Source organism: Symsagittifera roscoffensis, chromosome 6, assembly GCF_963678635.1.
Source record: "Symsagittifera roscoffensis chromosome 6, txSymRosc1.1, whole genome shotgun sequence".
Lineage (NCBI taxonomy): Eukaryota > Metazoa > Xenacoelomorpha > Acoela > Convolutidae > Symsagittifera > Symsagittifera roscoffensis.
Window position 1 is genome coordinate 18,733,501 of NC_087067.1, and position 19,265 is coordinate 18,752,765.

The window sequence follows — 19,265 nt, forward strand, 5'->3', positions numbered from 1 at the left end:
GTTTTCTTGATTTTTGAAGAAGTAATAAAGAGTATGTCGACAGAGTTGGAAGAAAGAAAACTAGAAAGCTTTATAAGCTTGGAGATAAGACTTTGAACAATAATGAGGCACAACTTTATCTCTGACAGTCATTCAGGATCGGTCATTTACGATTGGTTACGAGAAACACACATTGAACTGGCTATTGTGAGACAATTAAAAGCATGTGAAGCTCTGCTTAGGCGCTAGCCAATCGTTTCAGAACCTAGTTTCTTTTTCAGTCGGTTTGTACTTCGGAACAAATGTAAAATATATTTCTTAATAGCGCTCCTAGGCGTTACGCTTAACAACGGTCCACGAACCCGTTTACGATATCACTTCGCATCGTGCGTATGATCTAAATAAGGCACCTTACCAAGAGTTTAACAGTCGTCCGCTTATGTCACATAAGAGGTTAAGAAAAATAGGCTTCGTAACCATCGACTCAAGGGTTAGGGACACTTTTTCTTGTTCTTTTATACCTCATTCAGTCGGAGCCAAATCGGTTCGTTTAAGACATGAGACTACAAAATTGTGTTACAGCTTGAAGGCCACTACCAAACCCCACTCTAGAAATTGGAACGTCCCCATGGCTAGGTCTCTAAATACCTAAGAAACTCGAACGCTGTTAAAAACAGGGTTCGAAACTGAAACATACCATTTTTTTGGACAGTGGTGCTTTGATCCATTTCAGATTTATCAATCTAAAACCCGACTTATCTCAACATAATAGTGTAAAAACAAAGCTAAACTTCAGGATATGACCGACTGGCACAAATTCCCCGGAATTAAGATCGATGTCCTCATCGCGCGTCATCATCCCGTCAGTGAGCATCCAGAAAGGTGAATGCGTCTTAAGATTTACAGTGCCAGTGGTCATTTACAGAAGCTTGCAGCAGGTTTAACCTTATCTGCAACCCCAAAAATCACAATCATGTAAAATTATTGTCATTCTATAGCCTAACAGCAATCAAAATCTGAACCCAACTGCACCCTGGATTCTAGTTTCTTAAGCTATTTTTTTGAAAACTTTTCTTTTTTAAGCCAGTCAGTAATTTGTCATGCAAAAATTTGATTGATAGAAAGACATAGTAGGCTAATTAACAATAACTTGTAGGCTAAAATTTCGTTTTCATTCCCTCAGATTTCATCTGAATTCACAAGCTAGTCCCAATTCATTTCCCTGCTCAACACTCAAGAATCCACTCAGGGCGCCCCCCTTGTCTTCGAAGTAATGGGTCCTGGTGCGCTCGACATCGTGATCAGCCTCGTCAAGTCTCCTTTGACATCAGAACTCATCACGATTTCTTTCCATGCCTTCAGCTGCTCGTAAGCCCAGATCCACTCTTCCTGCACTTGTAATCTTTTGGGATGGTTCGGTAGCTTTTTCATCTTGGGCTCTCTGTTCAGGCAAAAGGATTGATGTAATCTCAAGCTCACATTTTTCGCTAGATCTTCTTGCAGTATCGACGCCCTCGTTTTGGTGTTATCTCTAGATACCTTGCCAAACCGCTTCCATCCCGTGGTTATTCCGTTGCGATGGGTAAGCAGTGGCCTATTTTTGTCAGGACCTGACGATACTCCTTTTGATCAACTGTTTGTTTTTCGTCAAGACAAACTGGTAAGAATTCAGCGTCGCTCTAAAGCATGGCAAAAATTGTATTAGAATCCATACGCGCTTCACTTCCATCGGTATGGCAAATACCTTGCAGGCAGTCTCAAAAAACTCAAGCCTCCTGTTATAATCAATTGCATGTATCACCTCCAGTGTTGGTGCTTTCGAATCTCGGTATTTCATCACATTCTCTTCAATCCATCGCAGCGCTAGTATCGAACACTTCAACTTTCCATATCAAGCAGAGGTTAAACTTCTCTGATTACCACACAGTCTGTGCTAAGCAATGGCATGAATAGTCTCCATGTGTCAAATTGAAGCTCCGGAGATTGCGCTCTCCAGAAGCCTCGAGCAAAGGTTCGAACTCCATCCTCTTCGGGTGTGTCGAATCATTCTCGTCCAGATGCTGGAGTAGTATTGAGCACACTACCACTCGTACTCTGCCTTTCAAAGTCGCTAGAGTTCTCTTTCTCCAAACTCAAGAGTTCTTATCCCCAGGAATCACTCAGGTCCTCTACCCTGGGTCCTGGCACTGCTGCCCACGTTTTCTTAAGCAGCTGGTGTGAGTGATCCGACATTCTTGCCAGTCGTACACACTTGGGTCCCGATTCATACTTGTCACTCATCACCCTCTGACTAGACGTTTCCACCATCCACATGTGTAACGGGTAATATCTCCCACAAAAGTTCGCCATGACCGGTCCCACCAATGACTTCGCATTCATTAGCTTCTTTCACTGGGAATCCTATTTCTGCTTCCAAGCCATTATTTCATCCCCTGATGCGTTTCTGCAACATTTGCAGCACTGCGGGCAAGGATTCCACACTCATCGCCGTAACTAGATGGTGTTCGGACTCTAGCCTCTCCAGTGACTCCAGACTACTCGTCCTCGAGAAGAAACCTAGCGAAGTTGCCAAGTTCACCGTAGTACTCGCGTAGCAATGAGCTAGTATCTGTACCTCGCTTTTTTCTTTCTCCGTAACGTCACCAAACCATGTGGCCATATCTGTCCTCTGAATCTCACGCAAGATTGCCTGTCAAAGGAGTGTCCTCTACTTCTAGTTGCCGACTCGAGACAACTCCCTGGCTCCATCCTTTTTGGTTGTTCGTCTCTAGACTTATCCGCTTTCTTCTTAGACTCTTCCCGATTAGGTAAAATCAGCTTGTGTATCACATCCAAGTTTCTCAGTTCTTCATCCTTCCCTGGTGACAACCTTACTCGTTCCGTGATCTCTTCATTCAAACTCGCTTGAAAATGCAGGCACCAGGAAGGTCTCAATAACTTTCAGACTATTCCAAGGCTCGTAAACAAGACGTTTTCCTCGCCTCCTAACCTCAATTCTACTCTTTTTTCTGATCGTGGCACGCAGATGATGTCGGGTCCCTTTTCAAGAAGTAAGCCTAGGCTTGGCTTTTCCTTTTCCTCCATGTCGATTTCAATTATTGTTTCCGTCTAAAATTTCAGCAGCTATGTGACTTTGAAACTCATATAGGCTGCTCCTGCCTAAGTGCTCAAGAAGGAATTGTCTGACATTCCCATGACACCAGAGAAACACTGATACTCTCCGCACTTCGTGGGCTTTGAATACCCCTCCGCCACGACCATGGCATGATGAACGTCATGACTGCTATCTGCTAACAAATTTTTTGTTTGAGAACCTCCTGAATTTGTCAATCTTCGAATGGTTCTCAAGAGATTGCCTGGAATAATCGTCTTTCTCAATCCCGGCAATTTGGTACACATTAGGATGACGCTCGAGACCATGTTCTCCAACGCCCTATTCTTCGTCGCTTTCTGGTAGAAAACTTGGTGTCACTGAGAAAATCCATCTCAAGAAACAGGTGGCGTCCTTTATCCTTGCAAGACTCAACCCGGAAGCAACTCGAGCAACATGTTGCATCAGCTTTCGAAACACATGTAGGCCTTTTTCACCCAGCTTCAATTTGTCGCATGAGATCAGATTTTCCAATGCCGTTCCAGCCAGGCACCACGTGAACAACAACTGACCCTCAGTCCTGGTGAAAGGATTCGCCATCAGAGGATGAGCTGACGAGCCTGCTCTCATCTCGTTTTCGAAGTATTCCAAAAGTAATTTTTCCCAGGTTTGCCCCAATTGGCTACTCAGATCCAGTTTTTTGGCTTTCTGCAGTGTGGCCCTACTTCGGCGCGTTGTGGACATTCCGAGATCCAGCTTCTTTAGGCAGCTCTCTGAAACTTTCAACGTATCCAAAGCTATTCACCAGGAACGAGCAGTACTCTTCGTGAGTCCTTTCTCAGAGGGATCATTGGTGGTTTGTCGTCCGACGCTCTGGTGTTGACTCGAGACCCATTCCTTGTCGACATCTACCTCCCCTGTTTGCCCACTGGTGCAACCTCTCTTATCTTTACTCGCTGAAACTTGAAGTCCTCCTCTTTCACTGGATCCGGTGCAGATCCCATGTAAGCTATCACCTCTGCCAAACTCCTAGATGTTGAGTTGTCTTTGTAAGCTGCAGTATTCCACCTGGCCAAAACCATCGGAGCCGTCTCTTTCAAGTTCGCCTCCGACACCGCGTCCGTTGAAGGACTCCCTTCCTTCACCTCTCGTTTCCTTTTTCTTGACCTCAACCCTTTGTTCGGGGTGTAGACACGATCATCACCGATGCTACCTCATTCTCTTGATCCTCTTCTACCGAATCTTGCCTTCTCCATTCTAGTGTCTTAAGCATCTCCTTTTACCCTTTATCATTAGGTTTAATAAAATTTTTACCTTTAACAAAAGGTTTATTTTTTTAAATCATTTTGTTCTTAACTTTTTTATTTTCAACTTTCTTTTTCAGAGTAGAGCTGTCTTTATAGGACTTGAGCTCGGTGTTTGGCCTCCTTTCGCGGATATGGAACATCTTGCAGAAGAATTCCTCTCTTGCCTCCTTGTCCAGCCCAGTTCCCATCAAGATAGGCTCTCCGAATTCCACCACTATGTCCCACAGTTCCTCCTTGAACTCTTCGACGTCTACTTTCACATCCACCTTTTGATTGGATTCCGTCAAGAACTTTTGCCACTCTTCCTGATCCATGGTGTTCAAGACTATCGTTTTATTCCCTACGAAGATATTATTTTCCTTGCTATCACTATTTAAGAACAACATGCCCATGTCCGCTGGTTGACTCCCAAACTTCAACTCCAGATACTTCCGAGGAGATCCCAAAGGTGGTGTCGCTGTATCTGCTCACTCTTCACCATTCAAGTCCTGGAGCAAGTCACGTTTGGTGCCAGAACTGCAATTCCCAGGCACTACTTCCTCTGCTGTGGTTGCCTCGATATCCATGCCCTCCTCGCGTTCACTGAGAGCTTGCTACTTTTTTCCCCTTCGGTCACTTCAGGACGTTCCCGCTTCAAGACATTCTCAAACCTGCTTTCTAATGGGATATTTCTTTTGTCTCCAGGAGTGTCGATCGACAGAGGCGATGGCGTGACTGGAGCCTGCTCCTTATACTCCGTTAGGGACACATAGAGAGCGCCAGCCGCATCAAGCCTACATCCCTCATGCTGCAGTTCCACTTCCTCCAGTCCGTAGGGTGCCCATGCTGCATATTGATTCTGCCTTCAGACCCAGATGTCCTGCCTCCACTATTATCAAGCCATCATCATATACTGGGTCTTTGTTCTCGAACCCGGACCTCTCAAGTATTTTCTTCACCTCTCGTGCATCGCACTTCGGTGGCATCGAACCCCTCATCTTCTCGGCCTCGTTCGTCTAAGAGTTTACTTTGATCTCGTTCGAGTGGAAATATGCCGCCGCAGAGTACCCGATAAACAGGGATCCCAGCCTTGCGTGAACACTCTTTGTTGTTGCTCCACAACCTCTAGCTTGCACTGACAGTATCAGAATCGAATTATTTATTCCCAAAGTCATCAGCCTCACAGTTCTAAACTCCGGAAAGATGGCCGGCAGCACGTGTTGCTCTAGAAGCATCTCTAATTGTTTTCTTATCAGGCCACTAGAAGGGTCTTCTATCGTGCGGCGCACTTGTAGGAGTAAGTCTCCAGACTCGGATGAGATCTAGTCATAGACATCGGATCCACATTTTTCATCAGACGGCGGAATACCGCCAGATTCCCATGTGTCAGAAGGATCAGCGTTGATTATCAATCAATCCTGAGGGTCTCCCTGATGAACATAAAGGTTGGGCAAATATTGAATAGGTATCCGGGAAACACCAGATACAAGGCCAGTAACAAGTTGATCGACATACTCAAGAGATTGAAAAGGTCGAAGAGCGTCTTCCCCGCGGAAAATATCATCTCCATGTACTTCTTTCCCCAACACGGGCTCAAGAATCCCAGGATTTTGTATGCTTTCCTTGTCCTCAAGTTTCTCGGGGCGTGATCCCTCCAAAACCAGTAATGACGAAGGAGGCGAACGTTCCCACTGTCAATTCCTTCCTCTCGGCCTGCTCAAGTTGGTGTTGCATAAACTCCCAGTCACACTTTCTAGTCTCGGCGTCAGGAACGGCCTCTTCCTCTTCCCTGTGTCAGGTGATACACCATCGACTCCAGCTGCTTCTCCGCTTCCGCTACATTTCTTCGATCATGAATGGGCCGCCTCGAGCTACTCGTAAAGCCGATGGTCGTCAGCTCCATGCTCCAAAACCATAAGCTCGCAAACGAGTCAAATCGACCCCTATCTCATCTGGTTGTATTTTGTCAATCAAGAAGTCATCGCCATATATATTCTATTTCAATTTGGTCTTTTTGAGCCCGCCTATCCTCATCTCTATGGTCATTGGCTTGTCTGGTTCTATCCACTCTGGCACCTCATTATGCTCAGGCTCATTCCAATCTTCTTCTGCAAAAGAGCCACCATCCAAGTGTACTTCCAACTTTTCGTTGTCACGCATACCAGTGGTCTCGTTGCCATCGTTCTTCTTTCTGGTGCCCCTCTCGTTCACCTCACAAGCCGGTTCCACTATCAGGTACTCTAGCCCTTCCATGTTTTGAGGCACGCACCAATCCTCTGGTTACGGACATGAGGTTTCAGATTTTTATAGTGCGCGGCAAGTCCTGTGCTCAAGCGGCCAAATCGACCCTGCTGGTGTACCTCTGTTATCATGAACGGTCCTCTTCATTTCATCAAAATCTACTTTGTTCCTTCAGGAGGGATGACATTCTGAAACACCCATAGTGTCAAGAGGACCATATTACCAACTACTGAATCACCCATGACGATACTATCAACTACTGTATCTCGTTAATCGAGACTAGCAACGTCTCTACCGCCTCCCAGATCATCTGTGGCGTCGGCTTTCCATTCCTCAAGGGTTCCAGTAGTCCTGCTGCGGGCAGGTGGTCGTTCATCCCTGCAAACAGCAACAATTTGGGTTTACAGGGCGTCTCTGATTTCACTGCCACAACCAGAGTCAAGATCTGGATGAGTTTTGCCCCTGGCAACAAGTACACAAGAGTTTCAGGCCAGAAGAGTTTCGGCGACTTTCCCACGAAGTCCGATCCCGCCACGATCATCACTCTAGCAGTTCCTGGGTCCAAACGATCATAGGCAGCCAGTGCATTGGCCAACTGAGACCTTCCATTCTCCTCTCCGTATCTCGGGTCCCCCGACAACTTTGGACCTGCTCCTGGGATCAAGAATTTTTTCCACTGCTCGCAATTGTATCGGTATTGCTACTCTGATTCTAGTTATGCCCGTGCGATCACGCCTGGAATTCCCAGCTCTTTAGGAGGTCTTCGAGATGCTTGTCAAATCCAGGGTTCTCCAGGGTTTCTCGAGAAAAATGCGATTCGTGCGCTTTCAGCCACTCCACGCAATAGTGACTGCTTAGGTCCTCCTGAGGAAGGCTCTTGGGCCCCAGAACCTCCATTAACTCTCGCCTGGAGGGCAATATTTCTAAGTCCAGGTTGCTCACCGTCTCAGAGTATCTGACCTTGTTTGCTTCCCCGGACCTTCCGTCAAAGGTTTACTCTGTTCATTTGGACCATTCGTATCACCTCATTGATCTGACGCACCCTTTCACTCATATTAATTCCATTTTCATCCTGCATCATGTTGTATGGTACCGTGCAGATCGTGAGCATCGTGGGATCCAAAGAGATCCTCGCCTCCTGCAAGAGGCTTTTTTTTCTGGCAGCCTCATCACCTTCCTCGAATCGCCTCGAGAAACGTCGTTAGTCCTATCATTATGGTGACCGTGTGTATTTTTCTCACCTCCAGCATCTCCAGTGAAGCTAGCATTCGGGGCATTGCCGCTCCTAAAAAACTCAAGATTCCCATCTGCCAATGTGCTCGGATCCTCGTCAGTACCCTATCCCCTATTAGCAAGACTTTCCCCTATTATCAAGTGGACCGCGCCCTCAGGTATCCTGGGCTTCAGCGAGTATTTCGCCCAAGAGGCACCGTTGAAGACCATCCTCATTTCGCACTGGGCACTCCTCATATCTTCCTTTCGGAGTCGGTCGTATCTTCCTTCAGTATTCTTTTTATAGTTGGAGATCACGGCACTTCTCACCGGATGCTCCCTCCATGTATGTGGTTTCCCCTCCTATGCGGGACTTTCGGGGTTTCTCGACTGTAACCTCTCTTGTAGCTCCTTGAGACGCGAAGTCCCTGCACTGACCTGGCTCCCTCCCGTCGAACTGGGTGTCAGGCCAGGTACTGCCACATCGTCATCAGTGGTCTGTTCCGGTTCAACTCTAGATCTCTCAAGGAAAGAGTGGGTTCCGGAGGAGTGCACGTCTCTAGGTCCTCGTTCATCTGTTCTTGAGCTACCCTATCAAAATTAAAACAATCTCTCGCCGGGGGTTCTTCATCCACTTCTATTTTCGACTCCGGTCTTGATTTAGCCATTAGGGGTTCAATTGGTGTCCTCAATTTTCGCTCTTTGCCGCTCCCCATTTCCTGTTGTCTTCTCTGCACTCGCTCAATTTCCGACCTCAGCTGATCGCGGTTTGCTGTGGTCTCCCGCACCATCCGGGTCTGTCCAATTCGGTTTTCACCATGTCCCTCTCAAGTACAACCCTTTCCCTCTCCCGAGTAGTATGGTCCCTATTAAGAGTAGCTTGATCCCTATCCAAAATAGCTTGATTCCGTTCTTTCTGAGCCTTCTCCAACTCTTTTCTCAGTCTGCTGACATCCGGGTATGCCTTCGGTGTCTGCTGAGCTCGTATCATTGACACGGGTTTGCTGCTAGACTGCGCCCGGTCCGTGTGGCTGGCCTAGTCGGGAGGGGAACTCACCAGCACCATATTCAGTGATGTTAATCCAGCCAGGATTTCTTGCCAAGTCCAATACTCTCAAACCTCCATTGCTGCTCCACGACAACCATCTAGTCTGTTCCTGGTTTGATATTCCATCCGACGTATATCCCACCATGAGAACCGCTTCCATCGCCGTTCCCTACCTTCTTCTTGCAATTCTAGCTGTAAGATGGCATTCAGCAACACGGCCATTCTCTCGTCCACCTAGGAATGGTCCAGATCCTTCAGACACCTGTAAAGCTCATCAAATGTGGGCTTTTTCAGTTCCGCTGATAAAAAAAACTGAAAATAGTATCGAGTTTTAAATCTATCCATTTCTTACCATCAGTAAGTATAATCCGACTTCACAAGCTTCTAAAATTTTATTTAAACAACCCTGATAAAATGATTTTTCCGTTATTCAGTCCGTTACTTACCCCAGTGAGCAAAGCATCAATTTCAAGTACATTGTTTCAAAACTGCTTAACGGAGTATAAAATCATGCAGTTCTGTTTTTATTTTAGCTCCATGAATTTGGATTAAAAATTCAGCTGGATTGTCATGTCATTAAACTTAAACCTAATCTTATACCTCGTACCGTCCCCCCTTTAGTTCAAGAATCCTGTGTGCACTCGAAAATCCAGCCTTAACTCAAGACCCTTGTACCCACTCGAGTCTCAAGCAAGGCTGAGGTAAAATTTCTATTGTAGATGTACTGTTATTTCCGTTTTTTGCAAAGACCACGTGCATGATAGCATACAGCTCCCGGGGATTCAATCTGCCTCTATTCTGATCATAAACTGGTATCGAGACTTACTTTACTCCCCTTTCTACCAGAAAGTCCCTCGGTCGCGTCAAGGCCAGTACCACATGTTCCGGATCCACCACATTCCGTTCACTGACCTTTGTCACCAAAAAGCTCAAGTTTTTGCCTGGTACCTGTGAAACTGAACGTGTGAACGTCGCCAGGCCTCGCAACCCCGGTCTTTGTCTGAAAAAAAACTCCACATTTTGATACTCTATTTTGATATCCGCTTCTATCTTGGTCTTGAAGCTCATATCTGCTGTTATGCAGATTGCGCTGGTTCTGTCAGACATGATAAAATTGCTGTCCGTGATCAAGATGTTCTCCGAGTATTCATTCGGTATATCAAATTTGACCTGGAATTTTCTTCTAAAGTGGGCTCCTCTTGTTCCACTTCCAGACCACAGGTTTCTGTTCTTTCCCTGAGCTTCTTTATCATCAATTTTTTGGTGTGGGTAAGTCCTACTCCCTGTCCCCGGACAAAAATATTTGTCGACGTCCCCGTGGATGGTGCCGCGCTTAAGTTATCTGATGATATATCCGTTGTCGGTCGTCGCTATCCAGCCAAACAATGGGTTTCTTTCTTTCACGTTTTTAGCTGCTGATATGTTGACTTGTAGCTTAGTTTGTCACTTATTTTCGGTCGCTGGCAGGTCACACATCCACTAAAGAATCCTCAAGTTCGTGTGCTCCCTCTTTTCTGTTTCGCTCTGTTCCAGGTCCATTTCTCGTTCTCGTATACTGTGATCCTCCTGCCAGAAATCTGCATCATCCTTGATGATTTGCCTTACTTTGTCCGGGATCAAGTCGCCCATGCTCACCAAATCGGCTCCTATCTCATCTGGTTGTATTTTGTCAATCAAGAAGTCATCGCCATATCTATTGTATTTCAATTTGGTCTTTTTGCGCCCGCCTCTTCTTGTCTCTATCGTCATGGGCTTGTCTGGTTCTATCCACTCTGGCACCTCATTTTGCTCAGGTTCATTACAATCCTCTTCTGCAAAAGAACCTCCATCCAAGTGGACTTCTAACTTTTCATTGTCACCATTGCTCGTGGTCTCGTTGACATCGTTCTTCTCTCTGGTGCACCTATCGTTCACCTCACATGCCGACTTCTCTATTAGGTACTCTAGTCCTTGTTTTAAGCACGCACCAATCCTCTGGTTACGGAAATGAGGTTTCAGATTTTCATTGTGCGCGGCGCGTCCTGTACTCAAGCGGCAAAATCGACCCTGCTGGTGTACCTCTGTTATCATGAACGGTTCTCTCCATTTCTTCATTAACTTCTTTGTTCCTCCAGGGATGACATTCTGAAACACCCATGATTACTGTTCCACAGTGTACGGTTTTGCTTGTAGTAATTTTTCATTATATTTTTTGCGTTTCCTCATCTGCGCTTGAGCAGCGTTCCTTCAACACAGTTGATTCAACTTTTGATGTCCTTTGATCGCCTCCCTCATGTAGGCATGGGGTGAAAACTTTTGCCCCACGTAATCCGGCTAGAAAAGGTAAATGGCGTTGCCTTTTCTCTGCTTGTCAGCATCATGAACGGACAGATCCCTGTTGTCGAGTGTTGCGTGCTGTTGTATGCTCCCACCACTTGTTTCAAGTTTTTTTATCCTCTTCTGTCATATACCTCGCGCAGTACACTCTAAGCATATTCACCAGCGTCCTATTTTGCCTTTCCATCATTCCACTCGGCTGTGGGTGGTAGGTCGTCGAGTGTGTTTGGGCGATACGAGATCTTTTCATCATTTCTTTCGATAGATCCCCAACGAAGGCCTTCCCGTTGTCTGACTGAAAGATCATGGAACAACCGTATCTTGAAATCCAGTGTGCAATTTACTGATCGCAAGTTTCTTCCGCAGAGGCCGCTTGACAGGTACTGCTTCCGCGAGTTTCGTGAAGAGGTCTATGGTTACCAGTATCTGGTCATACCCCGTTTCTGTCGTGCAGATTTTTTGGTGGACCATCTGCACGATCTCATTGAATACTGAGCTTTCCACCGACTTGAGTGGGAACATCATCTTCCTAAGGAATTCCACTACTTGAAAACATGACAAACATGCGTTGATCCATCTCTCACAGGCCTTCCTCATTCCAGGCCAATCAAACTTGTGTAGTATTCTTTGTTGCACCTTGTCTTTTCCTTGATGCCCCATTTTTTCATGCGAGCTGAACAGCACCTCCGTCTGATACAGCTGCGATAGTAAGATGAGGTTATGTTTGTGAAGTGTTTTTTCTTCATCTTTTCTCTTGCAGGCCACCACGCAATACGCCGTGTGATAAAGTAGTCCCTTCCGTTCCTTGTAGAACTGGCTCAAGATTTTGTGGCTTTCTTCCTCCAGATCCTCTTCCTCTTTTTCCTCTGCTATGATATATTTGGAGAGGTGGCTGGTCATCTTGTCATTCTTTTGTGCCCGAGTCAATTCTGATAACCTGTACCTCAATTTCACATGCTCCTTCAGAGCGATCATTTGCCCTGTCATCTCTCCAGGATTGTGCATATAATCTCTTGAATTTGACAAACACTATCCTGCTTAAGATTTCCCTGTCATTCTCGGACTCTAGATTCGTCCTAACGTTCGAATTGCATGACAACTCCCTGAAGGGTTTTCTTGATACCGCTATAATTTCAAGCTCTTCTCCTCCATTTGCATCATCACAGTCTAAATTGTATATTCCAGAAAAGGGGTCCGCATGCATTTCTCTATCCTGATTCCTCTTTTTTGCTTCTGCTAGTATCATGCACAAGCTTTCTTGCTCCTCTTCACTTTCCATGGAGCTTTCGTACACTTCTTCTGACTCCCCGGACAAAATTTCTCCCTCACCGTCTTCTTCTTTCAACAACCACTCCCCTGACTCTTGATCTGCTCGGATCTCTTCAGCCTCCTCTTTCAATGACTCTTTTTACCTCCTTAGTGTTGTCTGCTTGAGTAAATCCTCTGGGATATTTTCGACTAACGTCCGCACCTTGTCTTTACTCTCTAGATTTCTGTCCTCCAACTCGTTTTTTTTCGCGTGAGCCTATTTGTTTCTCCTCATTATCGTGATTTTTGGCTCAATATTTCTATTGTTCGTGTCCACGTGTTTCTGAAGCAATGTCCTTGATTCTTGTCCCACTACTGCTCTCCCTCTCTCAACTTTTTCTATGTCGTAACCTTTCGCCTGACCAGTTTCGACTTGAGCAAGAATTCCATCGGCATTCCCTGGGGTCTCGTCTCCCCGGGATCTCTGTCTGCTGGTGTTCATTTGGTTTTTCTGGGTGATCCTCGACTGGTTTCCATGACTTGTCGAGTCATCTTGTAAGTGTCCATCTTTAATTTCAGGCCTGTCAGCCTTCCTTTGCTCTTCTTTCTCGTAAAATTCCGTTTTCTTAATCAAAATGTCTGCATTCTGGTGTTTATTTCTGGTCATGTGCTAAATTATCATATTGTAACCATCTAACCGTACGATCTATTGCCCGATGTAAAACTGATCCATTTAGTACGCTTTCAGCCAAGAGAGTGCTCTGTTGTCAACCCGTAGTTTGAATGGCTCACTGCCCATATATGCTCTGCTTTTCTTCACGAAGGTGACAACTGCTAAAATTTCCCTGTCGTGTCGCTCAGGATTTAGCTTTTGGTCTCAATACAGTCTTGCCATTCCACTCTTGCTCTTGATGGAGTATGCCTGAAATCGCGACCACTGAAGTGTCTGTATCTAGGACGTACACGCCATTCTCTGTTGGCTTACCCAATACCGGAGCCTCATACAACTCTCGTTTTATTCTCTGAAAAGACTCCCATGCTGCGTTGTTCCACGTGAATTTCTTGCCCTTGCGTCTCATGAGTTGTTGCATCGGGTCTACCTTGACCGCGTAACCTTTGATGAACTCTCTATAGTAGTTCGCGAAACCAAGAAAGCTCATTAGCTGATGTTGAGTCTTTGGTGAATTCCAAGACAAAATTGCTTCTACATCATCTGGATCTGGTCGGATGCCATGCTTGTCCACCATCTCCCTGTGTGTTTTATCGAGTCTTTCAAAATCTCGCACTTCAAACCTGCTCTTTTCATACGTGCAAGCACTTCGTTCAATCGCTCGATGTGATCCTCGAAGGTTGGCGTCGCGATAACCACGTCAACCACATAACACATTACAAAACTTCCATATTTCTTCGTTATTCTTGTCAGTGCTTGTGAGATCAGTCGTTGGAGGAATGTGGCTGTCGCGTTGCATAGGCCGAATGACATCCTCTTTCATTGAAACAATTCCAACTCGCAAGCAAACCTCGTTTTCTCTCTTTCTTGTTTTCTAAGTAGTACCTGCCAAAAGGCCGACCCCAGATCAAGAGTTGTAAGATATTTGGCATCCCCCAATTTTGAATAGTTCTCGTCTATCCTCGGGATGGGATAAGCATCCTTCTCATTGACGGAAATCAGATATCGAAGGTCACAACAAAATCTCAGTTGATCTCCTTTCTTTTCGGCCATCACTACTACACACACCCACGGTGATTTGAATGGTTCTATCATGTAATAACCCAGTAGCGTTTCTATGTCTTTTCCACATGCATCCGACTTATGTGGGGTCTGCGCCTCGCCCCCTCCCTGTGACATCCTGAGTCGTAGCTAACACATCCTTGATGATTTCGAGTTGTTCGACCGTTATTTTTCCCCTTAAAGGTTCAATTTCTCGTATTACCGGACTATACATTTCCAATGCCTCTGGTGTGGGTCCTTCTGGAAAATTCAACCAGCTCGACAGTCCATCGTCTGATTCTGACTTGAGTGAATTGACAAAAATTGACGAAATTTTCATTCGCTTCAATCTACTCAAGACATAAATCTTGTCCTAATGATTGGGGGAATCAAGAACTTCATACTTTTTAACATTTTTAGTCATTTCAGATCTTGTTTTCACCAGCAACGCCTATCCCAGTTTCCTCCCTCTCTAGATTTTGATTGGTATATCAAGAGTATTCGACAAGACACTGAAGCAGAGGCCACCCTTGGTGATCGAGAATGATCTTCCACTAAATAGCAGCACTTTGGCTGTTTGGATTTGGTACTATGCATATGTGCTTATTATCACTGAGTTCATTGTAGTTCTTCATTCTCAAGCTTACAATTGCAACATCATTAGCTTCAACCTCACCCTCCTGTTCGAGAAAACTGGAGCTTTGCTCTCCTTTTTCATTATCAATCTTATCGGTTTTAATACGTACTTCCTTTCTGGACTTCAAATCCTGAACATCGCTTTGTTCAGATCAATCGTTACATCAAAGTTCCAGATAAAATCCCTGCCTACAATGAATTGATCCTATTTGTTTAGATTTTTTACTACAAGAAACCTTCTCCACAGATTAAGTTCCCCAAATTTAATGCTACTATCGGTGTTCTGCCCAGGACTCTTAGCGCCTTTTTGTTTGCCGCTGACATTCGGATTCTGGAGTCTAATAGGTCTATTCTGTCAAATCCCATCTATCTCCATGTTTCTATTGGGGTCACACTCAAGGCAGCTCCCGTATCTGGTAGCACCTTCAAACGCGTCTTTTTTCCATTTGTATTCAGTACATGTGCGGACACATCTGCTTCTGTTCCCATATGCATCGGGTCTTCCTCTAGCATGGCGCAATGTGAAATTGATCTCACTTGCAGTTCGTCTCGACCCACGAAGATCTGGTCATCATCGTATGTTATCATCGTCTTTTTCTTTATGTTGAATCCATCTAATTTTAGCATGACCTCGTGTAGACCACGGTGTATCTGCTGTCTATTCTTATCCTTTTTCCGCCGCCTCTGCTTGCTCTCGAAGGAGTATAGGATCGATGGTTTGCAAATAGTCAGCATATACGTCCATGTGCATCAGTGTTTGTTCACTTGATTCGCTGAGAATCCTCATTCCTTAGTGACCACCTTTAGTGATTATTGACATTATTCTCACTCTATCTTCGTGATCCCGAAAGTTTTTCAGCTTCCACTTTCAAGGCATTGCAGTTGTCTCTGATCTTCAGATTGTCGCTTATCTCTGCCTCGGCTTTTTCTGCTGAAAGTGTCTCATCTCTTCGCCGTCTTTCTATTTCCTCTCTGAGCCTTTGTTCGATTTCCTTTGTTGCCAAGTCTTGCTTTACTTCATTTAATGCATCAGCTGCTGCTTTCTGTTAGTTCATCGCCAGCCTGCCCTTGGCTTCTGCACCCTCAATTTTTTTTGGTCACCGCTCTCACAGATGTTGTCACAAGACAGTCTTGCCATTCCACTCTTGCTCTTGATGGAGTATGCCTGAAGTCACGACCACTGAAGTGTCTGTATCTAGGACGTACACGCCATTCTCTGTTGGCTTACCCAATACCGGAGCCTCATACAACTCTCGTTTTATTCTCTGAAAAGACTCCCATGCTGCGTTGTTCCACGTGAATTTCTTGCCCTTGCGTCTCATGAGTTGTTGCATCGGGTCTACCTTGACCGCGTAACCTTTGATGAACTCTCTATAGTAGTTCGCGAAACCAAGAAAGCTCATTAGCTGATGTTGAGTCTTTGGTGAATTCCAAGACAAAATTGCTTCTACATCATCTGGATCTGGTCGGATGCCATGCTTGTCCACCATCCCCCTGTGTGTTTTATCGAGTCTTTCAAAATCTCGCACTTGAAACCTGCTCTTTTCATACGTGCAAGCACTTCGTTCAATCGCTCGATGTGATCCTCGAGGGTTGGCGTCGCGATAACCACGTCAACCACATAACACATTACAAAACTTCCATATTTCTTCGTTATTCTTGTCAGTGCTTGTGAGATCAGTCGTTGGAATGTGGCTGTCGCGTTGCATAGGCCGAATGGCATCCTCTTTCATTGAAACAATTCCAACTCGCAAGCAAACCTCGTTTTCTCTCTATCTTGTTTTCTAAGTAGCTCTCACAGATGTTGTCAACAGTTCATCCTTTATCACGTCCTTGTTCTGCAGGTCACTCTCAGCCTGTCTGTTTCTGGTATTTTGCACAGCCGCTAGCGCTAAATTGTATTTTGGATGCTTTTTGTTCTTTACTGCTTCCCAAAACAGAGGACAATCCATTCTGAAATGACCTTCCTGGCTGCAGAAAAAATATCTCGCGCTAACCTTGATTATTAAGCCACTGTAGAATTCATGTTCTTCCATCCGGTCCGTGTTGTCTTCATCTGGTGCATAATGCAGGCTTTTCATGCCTTGTTTGTAAGAGGTGCAGTCCGCTACGTGATGATTTGCCGACTCAAAATTTGCACACGATCTGCGTTTGTCCATATCGTCTCTCGGTTTGTACCACGTCGACCTTTGTTGCTGGCTGCCTGCTTGAAGATTTTGATTGTCCAAAAATGAAGAATTCTCCGGTTTCATTAACATTTTTTCTCAATTTCTGTCTCAACTTCTCAGGGGTCGGTGCGATATCGTTCGATAGCGTGTAATAGGTTGCGAACATTGTTTCCACATTTGAAACAATGCTAAAATTCCTCTAATGGTTGACTCCTCCAGATCACTTCTTCTTCTCAAGCTCTCGAGGTTAGCCAAAAAACGATCAATTGATTCATAATCTTTTGTCTCTTTTTCTCAAACCTGATCATAGCCTAATGTCTCTTCATTCCATATCCGAAACAGTTCAATAGTATCTCGAAATTTTTTTCCTTGTATCACGTTTTTCTTCCTTTTTGGTTACCACGCACTTCATTACCGTGCACTCCGGATTGCTTCATATAGCTGTGCAGGCTTGTCTTCCATCATTCAAGTAGTCTCGCTTGAGATTTAGCCTCATTACCTCAACCCAGGTATCTATGCCCCTCCCAGTTTTAAGGTTCTTTCCCAACCCAGGTATCGGAGGGCTTTCTCGACTTGCTTCCCCTCTTTTGCTTGTTTCCGTGTTTCTCGTGGCAAGTGCTTCGTTGTGTCTTGTTCATCATTCCCGAAGTGTTTGCCCATGCCATGGCATCCTTTTGAATTTTACGCGCCTTCTTTTGTTGCTGTTTTTACCGTCTCTGATCTAATGACATTGTGGATCTGAGGTAATGGAGTTGATTTTTGTTTTTTGCGATGCGGTTCCGCAAAGTCCACCCTTGTTCCGGGTTGTTTCAACGTTTTCTCTGGTACTGTTTTATCTTGATTAAAAGAGTTTTTCAAGAGCGTATCCAATTTAGACTGTATGGCTAAGAAACTCTCAGCCTAATCTCTGCTCATCGTGTCGATCCTCGTCTGCGGACTCCAGAGCTTGTCGTTTAGGTTTTATACCGTCTATTCAGCTCTTCCATATCCTTTTTGATCAACTTCTCCCATTCCTTGTCAGTCGTTTCTACTCTTTCAGCCATCTGTTGTAACTTCGCCTCTGCTACTCTTGCTAAGATGAAAAAGTTATCCAGATTATCGTTCTTATTATGATGGACCTCTCTTTTTTTCCTCTCGCTCTTCCTCGCTACTCCTGCTACTCCTGAGCTTTTTGTCCATCTTATTTAATTTTAGCATTAAGTCTCCCAAAACCACCGGCGGAACTTTCAGTTCTGTTACAAGCTTTGCTGAAAGAACCGCTGTCTTCTCCGCGGACCTCATGCTCTGTTCTCCTCCTTCGCCGACCTCTGCTTTTATGGCGGAAACCGCTCCAAATGTTTTGCCTTTGTCAGTCCCTGTGGTCACCTCTTCTTTATGGCTTGTTTTTATCCTCACAATAGCTGCAATTATCTCTGTCTTCTTTGTCTGTGAATTGTCCTTCGTCGTTTCCAGTGTCTTGCTAGTGACCTCGTTTCCATTGCCTATTGGTGAGAACTCAATTGTTTTTGTTTCTTGCTCTTCAACGTTTGGCATTGGCGTCGATTCTGTCGTTTTCCTTTCGACGTCATCAAAAATTTGTTCAGGTGTCTCAAGGTCTACTTCGGTGACAGGCGCACTTCTTCGTTTGTTGAGTTTTTCTTCAGTTGTCTCGAGCACTTCTCTCTTTTGTTTGTTGCTGCAAAAGTTCACCATCCTATCTGAAACATGTTTTTTCTTTAGTTTTGGTTTTGTTGTTACCGGTGCATGTCTTGGTTACTTTAATGGGCGATTTTGACTTTGCCCAACTCCGTGTTTCTCTGGTAACGACCCTTTTGCTCTCTTCATGTTTTTTTTTAATTTTTGTCTAGGTACAATCTCGTCTATGTACAAGTGTTCAAAAAATTTATTTATCAATGTTAAATAACAGAAAAATCTGCCACTCTTCTTTTTATTGTAAAGTTTTAAAAAACAATATCATTAGATTATGTTTAACAGTCCGATTTAAAATTTAGTTTTCCTAGTGGCTTATCTGATTGTTCCTAATCAAAGTATTTGACCTTGGACTACTAATTTTTTTATCCGATACCTCAAAAAATCCAGGTGCCCTGGAGCTGTCTATGCCTCTCGAGTCTTCTTTCACTTAGTGTTGGGTAGTTGATTTGCCTTCCCAGGACCAAGTGTTGGGACACCTAATTTGCTCGCTAGTACTAAGTGTTGCGACACTGCATTTGCCTTCCCAGAACTCAAGTGTCGGGACATTTAATTTGCCTTCCCAGGACTCAAGTGTTGAGATACTTAATTTACCTTCCCAGGACTCAAGTGTTGGGACACTTAATTTGCCTTCCCACCA

The 19,265-nt window shown here is 44.8% G+C and overlaps 2 protein-coding genes across 2 annotated transcripts in view; one reads left to right on the top strand and one right to left on the bottom strand.

The window, feature by feature from the left end:
* Positions 1-19,265, top strand: part of LOC134848550 (sorting nexin-13-like) — a 227,590-nt gene that overhangs the window by 46,037 nt on the left and 162,288 nt on the right. The window lies entirely within an intron of this gene.
* LOC134848631 (uncharacterized) lies at positions 15,887-16,258 on the bottom strand. The gene has a single exon (XM_063866150.1). The coding sequence runs from the start codon at positions 16,256-16,258 to the stop codon at positions 15,887-15,889; it is 372 nt and encodes a 123-aa protein (XP_063722220.1).

What these genes read in the sequence shown, in the direction of transcription:
- LOC134848631 (XM_063866150.1), bottom strand. Translation starts at nt 16,258, where the DNA reads ATGGTGGACAAGCATGGCATCCGACCAGATCCAGATGATGTAGAAGCA.